Consider the following 12,059-nt stretch of genomic DNA (forward strand, 5'->3'; position numbering starts at 1 on the left):
CATTTATCCGACCCTGATGCAGCCTGCGAAACATTTTACTCTATTATCTATTCGTTATTTGATTTGTATGTACCTATTTCGACACATAAATCGTCTAATTATCCTAAATGGTTTACACCGGATATAAAATTGAATATTAAACTTAAATTTAAGTATCTACGTAAATATAAAAAACATCTTCTCCATATGGACCTAATTGAATATAATCGTCTTAGAAAATTAATCAAAAAACAAATTAAAGTTGCTTATAATATTTACATGTTAAAAGTGGAGAGTTCGGTTACCAGTAATCCAAAATATTTTTGGAACTTTATTCGGTCCAAACGTGGTTACTCTAGAATTCCGGGTAAAGTGAAGTACCTGCACAATGAAGTTACGGATCCACAATCGATTGTAAACATTTTTGCCGAATATTTCAGTAGTGTTTATAAGCCTACAAGCCCCTCAGATGTATCCCAATACTATACACATAAATATGTACCTAATATTAGGGTTAAGGATATCACAAATGATGAAGTTATACGGGCTATAAGAAGTTTAAAGGACACGTCCACAGCTGGTTGTGACCATATTCCGGCCTTTTTAATTAGAGACTGTGGTAGTGTGTTTTCGGAACCTCTTGTGTATATATTCAATGCATCACTTAATAGCAACAAATTTCCTTCTATCTGGAAGTTTGCTAATATTTGCCCTATATTGAAAAGTGGCGATCCCAGTGATGTAATGAACTATAGGCCGATAAGTATATTAAATAACTTCGCCAAGGTGTATGAGAAAGTGTTATACGGTAGAATTTATCCATCTGTGATAAGATTTATCTCTCCAGCTCAACATGGGTTCATGAAGCACAGATCCACGGCCACTAACCTGACCTGCATTACCCAATTTATAGAGACTGTACTTGACAATCGTGGGTAGGTAGATTGTATCTACACTGATTTTGCCAAGGCTTTTGATTCAATTGCTCATGACATTATCTTAGCAAAATTAGATAACTTTGGTTTTGATGTTTCTTTACAACTTCTGTTTAAGAGCTATTTGCAAAATCGATACCAACAGATAACTTACTATAACAATTTCGTTTCGTCTTATATAACTGCCACTTCTGGAGTACCTCAGGGGTCCAATTTGGGACCTCTCTTATTTTTAATTTTTATTAATGATTTGCCGGAAAAAATTACTAATTGTGGTAGTTTACTGTTTGCTGACGATTTTAAAATCTTTTCTACTATTGCAACTATACGCGACTGTGTGCACCTTCAACGTCAACTGGACATTCTTAGTGAGTGGTGTGATTTAAATAGGTTACCATTAAACATCAATAAATGTACAGTAGTCACCTACTCCCGTAGGGTCACGCCCATTGACTTTGAATACAACATTAATACTGCTACACTGGTTAAAACAAATAGTATTAAGGATTTAGGTGTAACCTTCGATGCTGGTCTTACATTTTCAAAACACATTGATAATACCGCTAAACAAGCCATCTCGACCCTTGGTTTTATTTTAAGAAATTGTAAATCTTTCACCAATATTACAACGTTGAAGACCTTATACTATTCTTTAGTTCGCTCGAGACTGGAATATTGTGCTATAGTGTGGAATCCCATTGTAAAATACCAGAAAGATAAGCTTGAATATGTACAACGCAAATTCTTAAAATCATTAGTTTATAGAATTGATCATCAGTATCCCCCACGAGGTTATAGCCAACAACGTTTGCTTTCACGTTTTTTCCTTAAATCCCTAGAACGCAGACGTTGTGAAATTTGTATCTCTTTTTTGTACAATTTATTACATAATTTAATTGATTGTCCTTATTTACTTTCACTTATTAACTTTCATGTACCATCTCGTTCTTCGAGAAATATTGTAACTTTTTACCAATCTACTCCCCATACTAATATGTTAATTAAATCGCCTTTATACCATACCATTAGAAGTTTTAATAGTTTATCGAAACATATTGATATTCATCATAGTCCTCTATGCGACGTCCTAGCAGAAATTGGTATTTGATTTTGCTTAGAATGTTATTTAGTAATTTCCATTAGTATTATTATTATTGTATAATTTTTCTTGTTTTTTTTTCTTACGTGTATCCTTGATATTTTATGTCATTTACTTCTAAAATTTTGTACACCACTTTAATTTTGATTAAATTGTCCTGTAATTGGATTTTGTAATCTGTAGGGCAATAAATTATTATTATTATTATTATTATTATTATTATTAGTGTTTTTGCTTTATTTGTTCTCACAGTATAATTTGGTAGCATAACGTTTAATTGATTTAATAAATAAAAATAATAAGCACATTTTCGAAAACCTTTCAGTTTTTCATCTCACGCGCTAGAACGCGATTTAGTGGTTTCGCAGAAAATAAGCGGACTGATGATTAGGGATCCAAAACGCAGATTTCTGTCATTTCTAGACCTTTCTTATACCTATTCTATGTACCTATTGCAGGTAGTCAAGATAATGAAAATGATAATAATATACAGGGTGCTCATTATGTATGGAATATCGCTAAATAACGGCTGTATACGAAATTTTCCTATATTAAGTTGTTTAATATTTTATTTCTCATAATAAGACACCGTTCAGTTGTTTTTATTTTAGAAAACAAATGAGTAATGAAAAACAATTGAATTTTTTTAAATAGCAATGGATAGGTTAGGCCACTGCCTTACAGTTAATGGCGAACATTTTGAAATATTTTTTACTTCTAATTTCGTTTTGTCTTCCAGGTTTAATAAAAAACGTACACCTTCATTTATTTTATTTTGATGTAGGCTATTTACTTAGAGTGCTATTGATGTAATTACTTAATAGTTTTATTGACTATACCTGAATCAAAATCTCCGTTTTGCACACTCAAATGCGTGCCAAATCGGATGTGCTTTAAAGGTTGCTAAGTAGTGTTACTTGAACTATGACTTATTTCTGTAAATGCAAAAGATTTCTTTTACTTGTACCTACCCTTTGTTTAAAGCTTTCACACACGTGTGTAATTTGGGCTATGCGGCCAAATCTGTCCCATTTGTTAATCACAGCATTGTTAGTATACCAATGGGTACTCTATCGCGTACATAGTTGTAGAAAAGGAAAACAAAGGGTCCCTTTTCTTGTTGCGCATCACCCGCTGTAATGTATTGTTTGAAGTTTTGAATGAATGCACCAAAGGATAGAAGATACCTTTGAAATTTCCTTCGTATATGCCAGCATCGTCGATGGATTTAAAACTTTGTATGTAAGATGCTTTCTATTCATCCACGAAAACAACTTTTTTACATTCTTTATACTGGGCTTTACTAGATTTGAATTTTGCACCTACCAACTTTTCTTCTACTTTTGCAACAAGCCATTGAATGGACGGTGTGTTATCTTTTTCAACCGAAACCGTTTTATTTACAAAGAGGGTGAGTTTTAATAGCCGACGTCAATCGACATGGCAATCATGGAATTACATTAACAGCCCACTTAATTAGACATATATTCGAGTAATACGTCAATATGATTTTAATTTATTTTTATTCCTAATCTTTGTGAACGTAAAACCGCGTGACACATCAGTTATAAACGGAATGGAAAATTTACAGTTCTTATCGCACTCGCGTTTTCTCAACCTCTTAACTACCCACAGGCTAGTTTTAGAAAAGGTCACAGTTGTGCCACGGCATTGATAAACTTAACGGATGATATATTCGCACCTACTGATAAAAATAAACTCTCTCTAATAGTAACGCTTGACCTTTCCAACGCCTTCGACACCATTAGTCGTGAAATTTTAATAAGTTTATTATTATTATGTCAGATTAAGCTCGGTGCAAGTACATTATCTTAAAAATCGTAAGCAACTGGTACTACATAATAAATCTGCTATACTACCGATTTGCTGGGGGGTCCCACAAGGCTGTATTCTAGGTCCACTATTATTTATATTATACATCTCGAATTTTTACAAATGTCTACAACATCAATACGCACATGGATTATACATTAATCCTTTAAAATCGCTATCTATGTTGTTTGGAAAAAGTATATACCTATTAGAAGTAATAATTTTTTTTTTTTGAAGAGGGGCGGCTGGGGGGTTGTCACTCATAACGTCATTCTGGTTCCCCCTCGATACCCCCGAAACGGTTTTGCGCGATTTTCAATATCTTCTTTAGTTTGGAAACTATGTCCGACTGCAAGTTTTAAAATTGACACCCTGTATAATATAATAGGTATAAGGATGCTGTAGAACTGCGTTACATGTTCAAGACAAAGTAAAAAATATTGGAGTGGTTCTAGAATCTAGCAGATTTAAAAAGTACGCATCTGAAAATTAATATTCCATAATCGGTTCTGTCAAATAACTTCGAAACCATGTCAGTTAGACAGCGTCATATTAACAAAATCATACTGATTTTTTATGAGGAATTCAAAAATGTCATCAGAAAAGATAGTGCCATTTGAAATAAAAAAGTTCCGGTATCGTTCTGATACAACCGTATGGGTTCCGAATCAAAATTCCAAACCGTTCCTAAGATACTTCTAATGGTCCACGTAAAAACACCACCCTGTATAGGCTTTCATTTCACACCAATTCCATTCATATCTGCCAAACAGTTATTTTTTTAACAAGTCTCAAACTTGAGCCTCCAGTTTGTCCTACATCTTTTTATGTTCTCTGAACAGTTTACTTCAGAAATTAGTAAAACAATTTTTGAAAAAACACAAGAAAAACGTTGTTTTGAATTTTTAAAACAAAGATTCAGTTTAGCTGTTCAGCAGGGAAATACGGCTTGTATTTTAAGCAATCTACCGCCACAGATAGCATTTAATGAAATTTTTTATATTTTAAGTATACGGAATTTTTTTTTTAATTTTTAAAAAAATTGTTTTTTAAACAATTTTATTTGCAATATGTTAATGTTGTAACCTTTTGTTAAATTCATAAATATAATATTCTTTTTGGTGTAGTTTCATGTGCGAGGATCAAGAAATTTCTCATGATTAAGGATCTACCCTTGGTCACATTTAAAAAACGAAAATTTTATCTATACAATGACAAACTGGATAATTAAAACAATTTGTAAGGTAATAGCAATTAGTGTTAATCAGATTAGCTGAAATTAAGTAAAATCAATGATTGAACACGAAAAAAGCAAGCAGAAAAAAAACCACTCCACACAACATACCAATCTACTTCAAACGTCTAAAGAATACAGTATCCTACATAAAAAATAATCAATACCAGTGTACACATTCAAAGAGCGAAACTGACTAACCTCATGTTGTGATGCATGGGTTTACGGTAGAGCTCGAACGCCGACCCCCTCTGCTCCCGCGAGCCTTGCAGGTCGACGATGTTGTGGCGTTCGGGTAGTCTCGCCTCGACGACGTCCGCGCTCTCCATGCTGTACGAGTTGTCGCGCTGCGAGATCGGCGTTATTTCGCTGCGCGACGCGTACGATATGTTCGTGTGACGATGCGAGTCGTACGGCGGCGCCATATCGTACGGTCCGTGCACGGACGAGTTGTATCTGACCGCGGTTTCGGTGTGCCAGTTGTTCGCGGGCGGCATGTTGTAGTAATAGTCGTGTTTGCTGTTCATTGTGGGCGACCGCTGATCTTGCTAAGAACAACGTTAATGAAAAGCGTTCACAAGGAGTCCAAACCATACTGCACAATGACCATAATATAAAATCAGAAATGTTTTTTGGATTTTTGAGTTTAAAAAATGAAAACGTCAAAATGTGTAAAGTTATATGGCTTTTCCATGTCTTACTTGTTAGTCAAGTTATTATACTTGTTATTTTGTACAGTCATCGAAAAAGGTGGACTCGATTTTAATTTAAAGTATTATTGGAGCGATTTCAGCGCAACGAACGTTAATACAGACGGAATATTCGAGTTTTAAGTAGTCATTAGGTTGATCTTGAAGATGCAACTATACGCATGCGCATGTGCCACCTCGGTCGATTGTGGACCAGTCAGTCTGTAGTCGCGATTTCTTTTCGGTGTGACATCCAAACCATTGTCTGCGCTGCAAAAATCCGGGACATGCGACTCAACACTGCCATTAGAACTGTGACTCATGAAATGATTCAGCGGACATGGACGGATTATCGTTTAGATGTCTGTCGTACGACAAGGAGCGTTCACATAGAAACATTAAACTAGGTAAAAAAAGGCCTGTAAGGTTTTCTTTATCTATTTGTGAAAAAGAAATTAAACTATCTTTATTACAGTCGTACACATTAATGTTTAAAATCACGTCCACATTTTTCGATGACCCTGTATGTTTTTATACGTCTTTCAATCTCTCTTCATTTTTCTGATTTCAATATAAATCCATTTGTAACGGTAGCCGAGGGAAAGGTTGATTTTTTTAAAATTAATGTATACGTGGCTTGTAGGCTGATTTTCTTCTTTTAATGTGAACCCTGTGTGGTAAGAGTCCGGTAATCAAAGACAACCCTCTGCTTCTAGCACCTTGTGTGCACCTATGCGGAAAGTACTGCCTTTGACTTTTTCGATTATGACGTTTTTTTAAATTTATTTCTCGATTTCTTCCAGTTTGTGAATTCTGATGCTGTTTTCAAATTTCACTCAAGCGATGGGGGTGGTTATAATTTATGGTCACTGGGCGCTATGGTCGCGCGCCTCACTTACCATCGAATTGCTGTAACTCTTAGCGTGCTGGTACGGCACCGACGGTTGGAGGATGCCATCGTTCGGTCCGTAACCTTGGTTCTTGTATGGCGGCTTGTAGTTTTTGGGTTTGGGGGGAGGAACGGGCTTGTACGCGTTTGGGGGGCCATTTTGGTGCTCGAACCCGTTGGAGTGGTGGTAGTTGTTTTTCACCTGATTGTGATGATGGGGAGGCACGTTGTGGACTGTTAGTTGAGCTTGCGTCAAGTCTTGATGGGAGGTGCGCGTGTAGTCTTGCGAATTGTTGTTGCGGCTGAAAAATGAGCTGTTAATTTCATGCTTACGGGTCCTTTTTAAGCTAACCTATACTTTCCATAATCAGTCTTAGTTTCAACGTAGGTCTTGGTGAAGCTATTCTGTTTTGCTGGCGATCTAAAACGGAGAGTATACAAATGATCTGTGCTTCTTTTAGACTAACCTATACATTTCTTGTCGATCTCGTTCCGAAAGCATGCGCGGGTTGAGGTGATCGAGAGGTGAGGACTCTTTATCGACCTCGTGCGAATTACGCGGACTTTGGTCAGGGTGATCGTTAACATTGTTGACCCCCATAGCGTACTTCAGATCTAACTTGGAGCCCAGCCGATCGTGTCTGTGATTATTTTGATCCCATCTTGCAGGGTACTTTGATGGTGTTGTCGGGTTATCTGAGTCGATTTTAGATAAAGTTGTTTTTAAGTCATCATGCGCGTTCGGGCCTATTCCCGAATTACCTGGAAGTTGCTGTTTATAGGAGTCGTAACTTGACAGCGAATCCGATTTCGAATTCACGCTCCTTTCCAACGAGCCTAATTTATTATTAAAGCTTTCCGCGTTATTATTTTGCTCGTTACTATCGCTTTGTTGGAGAGGCTTCGTCCCAAACAAGCGTTCGTGGGCGGATCGGCTAGAAAAGTATTAACAAATTAATAAAACAATTGTATTTGCAACATAGGAACATTTATACCGCTTCATAGCGAACATGAAGAAAAGCATGTCTGGCGATAACAATCTATAACAAGAATTGGGGAAAGCGAGTGCGTCATTGGATAACGCATTGAAAATTTTGTATACAACGGCATATGGCAGGAAATTTTCAAGACAAGTAATCAGTGCATTTTAATAAATTGGGAAAAATGAATATCAACACAGCGGATCATTGGCATTTTATTCTTTTGCATAATCACAATCTGGAGATACACCGAGTAAAAAGTAGAGGAAGGTCAAGAAAGATAGGATAAAGCAATAGTACCTACCCATTAGTCTTTGTCGGTGTAACCAAAAGTCCAATTGGTTTTACCGCTCGGTCGACCCGCGGCGGCAGATCCGGCGCGGTGGCGTACATACGTTCATCTTTCGGACTGCGTGGGTTCTGTTCGTTTAAGCTATTCCCCTTCGAATGATTGAACATCCCATGTAAAGTACTACTTTGTCTCTTATGGCCTTCTTTGATGTAGTCATTCCGCGGTTCCTTCGAGTAATCATTGGAGTGGGAATATAAACCACTCTGCTTGTAGGGATTTTGAGGGTCCAAATTTCCTGGCACCTCGGGAGTTAGGTTCGGGCCTTGATTCGTCGGATTGGGCGGGGTACTGGGGGGAAGCTGCGATTCCGAATTGCTTTGATTTCCGAATCCGTATCGTGTATCGTAAGTGGGCTGAAACAGATTAAATTAATTTGGCAACGCCGTTTCGGTACACGTACTTGATACGGTGGTAAGACATCGGTTGTGCTACTGTCCGGCATAACAACGCTCGGATCCGAACTGGCCTTTGTGAGTCTTCCCGCATTGCCGTTACCGCCGCCGGACAGTCCCGTCGATACGGGCGGGCCCGGGCTGTGCTCAAGATCGCTTTCCGGCGAGCTCGCGTACGATAAACGCAGCGATGACATTGGGAATAGGAAGTCATCGGATAATGATTCTTCAGGCTAAAAAATATATTACGATACACATCACAAATGCTTGTTAATACATTGGAAACAAGAAGGTTATTGTCAAAAATTAGTGGAGAGCATTGAGAAAGCAGAACAAATTTCACAGTATCATTAGGAATTAGGACATTTTAAATGGTAATGCAAATTGTACTATGTAATAAGTTGGTCTCGATCTTCATGAGCTGTTAACCTTTTTATGTACAAAAATGACAATATCAAGATTGTTACTTTACGCTCAAAAAATAACAAGATGCAAAACCTCTTCTAAATAATAATATGGGTCACCTTATAAACGGACGATATTTATTTGACGCAGTTGCAATACTATACATTTTCAGAACTTGTCACATAAACAAAACTTGAACACGGGACTGATTGAACAAACAGAAATGCTTGGGCACGTTTCGTTGTTTCCAGGAAGTAATAAATAAAAACCGAAATGGATATTTAACTTGTAAAGAAAGCGCTCGGGAAGGCAGTCACTAAGAAAGAAAGAATTAATTAATTCCTCCTCTTATAATTGACTCATTTTAATTGTATCACTTCATGAATATGCATTGAAGTGTTTCAAAGAAAGTTACACTGGTTTAGGTAGGTTGTAAAATGTTTACTGCTGCTGACAGTAAGCCGACCTAGGCGGAACTACTATAATAAAGATTTTATCATTCTATCAGTGAGGCGATTGAGTCTCCAACGTTGGTTCTGCAAACCGCCGGCCATTTCAACCCCTAATACCAGTCTGCGTTTTCGTGGCCAATCGGTGCCGAGTAATGCCATTTATACGTTCGCTAGTAGTAGACCGAAAATTACATTTTACTCCGAAAGTAGGCGAAAAAATGTTTGTTTTGCTATTATGACCAGTAATCAACCTAAATTTTCCACTGATTGACACAATAAACTGTCTTTCAGTACTAGTTATAATATCTATCTACTAAATGTAATTATGTATCTGATTGATGACCATTGTTTCTAACTATGTTCGTTAAGATCTAGGCGACTTAAAGATTTTACCAGTAAATCCTTTTGTATTGGCGGTTTTTTGAATTTTGAATTTGAACTTTCTACAAGAAAACCAAGAAGACAGAATTTGCATTTGCCTACTTTTCTTCTACTGTTAGAAATTCAGCGGATATCTCAAACGCCACTGATAGGATGAAATGCACCCAACTACTGTTAAATAATAAATTTTAAAACGTTTCTAAAAATACACAAACAAATAAATAGAATGAAACAATTAAATTTCCCCAAACACTTCCTCCGTAATAGTCAAATTTTGCACATTAAAATCAATCGGCCGAGGCAAAAGAGGCGGACCCTCTTCGATTTCAACGATTGGAATACCGACATCGTTAAAATTATTATTGTCGTTAAGAAACTCACTGGCGGCATGCACACGGTTATCGAACAGATTAACCGAGTAAGCGTCTGGCACACGTTTATCAGCGTTCAAGCACTCATAAGTTCTACTTGCATAATATTCGTTCGCGTAATGATGATTGCATACGCTGCATTCGCTAGGCACGTGATACAGAGGTTTGGAAACGGGTAGGTATTGGGGGTTGCTGTACATTGAGAGGGGGGCGCGTTTGGAGTGCTTTTTGGGTTTGGAACGTTGACGACTGGGTAGGGAATTGCTACTTCGCGTCGAGAGGTAAGCGATGGGAAAATAGAAATCTGTAAATAAGTCAATGCCCAGCTGAAAAAGAAATAAGAAATTACCACCACCGGAAGAGTTTGGTATTGTCCATTTCAAGTTATAGCTTCCATTCAAAGTAAGAATCACATTAGTGCCATTAGAATGACTCGAAAACTAAACAAGGACGTAAAAGTGTATTGTTTTGGTGCTAATGGGATTCTTGATTTGAATGTACGCTATAAATGCATCCAAGTACAAACCTTAGTTTCGCTCATCCAAACCGCACCGCTTTGTTGCTTGTCGATTATCTCGCGTACTTTTCTGTACCAATTGTCAGTGTTATCGTTTAGGGTTATCGTCGAGCAGAATATGTGATTCCACACCTTATCCAGCTTTTGGCACTGCTCCAAAAGCTTCTTGGAACTTTTGTGCGCCGACCTACAGCAAACGAACAGATTAGCGCGCCCTCTACACAACCGTCAACTCACTTTGGTAAACCTTGCCGCATTTGTTTTATGATTATCTTACTTTCCGCCTTGAAGAACACGACGACCGGATACAGCTGGGCGTAGTTCAACCGCTCGACGGTATTCGGCGTGATGTCGAGAAGCGCGTGTTTTCCAGTAGAGATCACCTCGCGAATTGCGGACAGTCGAATAATGTTGGAGGACATCTTTTGCGGTTTTGAATCGTCCAAATTGCTATCGAGCTCTAAAATAAATATCAGCCAATAGGGGGCGACATTTCAAAATTGAAACTTACGCGGCGAAATGAACTTGTCGGGAAAATCTTTCAGAAGCTTATCCCTGGCCACGTCCGCGATTGGTCCGAAGAGAATGACGGGTCGCGTGAAACCCGGGTGTTTTAGTACGACCCGCTCGTAGGCGGGGAATTTTGATACGGTGTCGGAGAATAAAATATCGTCCCAATGCTCCTGTAATACATACAAGTGTGTATTGTGTTTGCAGCGGACCTAACACTTGCGATAGCACTGATGCCTATCATTAACCTTATGTTACCCATGTTTTAGATAAAGCATTAACAAATGATTCATTACATTTGTCAAAAAGTATGCGAGTTTTTAAAAGAAAATCCAATGGGAAGTTTGAATTCAAAGCACAAACTATGTGACGTCATAGCTCTGATATTAGATCGACCCAGTACAGTGCGGTACACAACGATCCTTCCTTGTTTAACTTCACAAATGCTGGGAACGTGAAAACCTAAAGACAATGATAAGCATAATATTCTTTACCCCCCCCGCCATGTGTGCGTAGGTAACGAAGCACTCAGTTCTCAGACCGAAATTTATGAACACGCTGTACATAGATGACTACCAGCTTTATTGAACACCTGATATCTAAAGGCACTTCGTTATTAAAAGTGTTGTTCCGGAACTATTTTTTTTTGAGACGGAAGGCAGAATTACTTGCTTTAATTTCTAGTGCCGTCTTAGCCGCTGATAAGGAAACCAATTGCCGTATATAAGTGTTCAGCCGCTTGATCTGAAATTCCATGTAGCAATAAGTGTTAACTAGATGACCGATTTAAAAATTCTTATCTTGGCAAAACAAGTAAGACTAATTAACCATGGTTAATTAAATGAGTTGCAGTAAGCGGCATCCGATTAAGTCGTGAGTGGTCTTATAAGAAGCGCTGTTAATTAATTTGAATTTTAATTTTTATCGTTATCTATCAAGTAAAACGGCCGGGTGGGAAATCCGTAGATTCTAGAGGTTCATAAGACTATGAGAGCAATGACGTCACTTTCGTTTTCTGGACTATTTCATTTTATTTCTCTG

General features: G+C 37.7%; 1 protein-coding gene across 1 annotated transcript; it reads right to left on the reverse strand.

The window, feature by feature from the left end:
- Nucleotides 1-5,185: 5,185 nt before the first annotated feature.
- On the reverse strand, nt 5,186-11,280 carry LOC116178323 (tight junction protein ZO-1-like). The gene is made up of 13 exons (XM_031497787.1): nt 11,236-11,280; nt 11,020-11,191; nt 10,746-10,968; nt 10,518-10,695; nt 10,093-10,317; nt 8,391-8,615; nt 7,943-8,343; nt 7,421-7,593; nt 7,126-7,354; nt 7,011-7,079; nt 6,669-6,960; nt 5,282-5,628; nt 5,186-5,225 (listed from the first exon to the last, which is right to left on the reverse strand). The coding sequence occupies exons 1-13, from the start codon at nt 11,278-11,280 to the stop codon at nt 5,201-5,203; spliced, it is 2,604 nt and encodes an 867-aa protein (XP_031353647.1). The 3' UTR covers nt 5,186-5,200.
- Nucleotides 11,281-12,059: the final 779 nt, after the last annotated feature.

This window comes from Photinus pyralis, unplaced genomic scaffold (assembly GCF_008802855.1).
Source record: "Photinus pyralis isolate 1611_PpyrPB1 unplaced genomic scaffold, Ppyr1.3 Ppyr1.4_LG8, whole genome shotgun sequence".
Lineage (NCBI taxonomy): Eukaryota > Metazoa > Arthropoda > Insecta > Coleoptera > Lampyridae > Photinus > Photinus pyralis.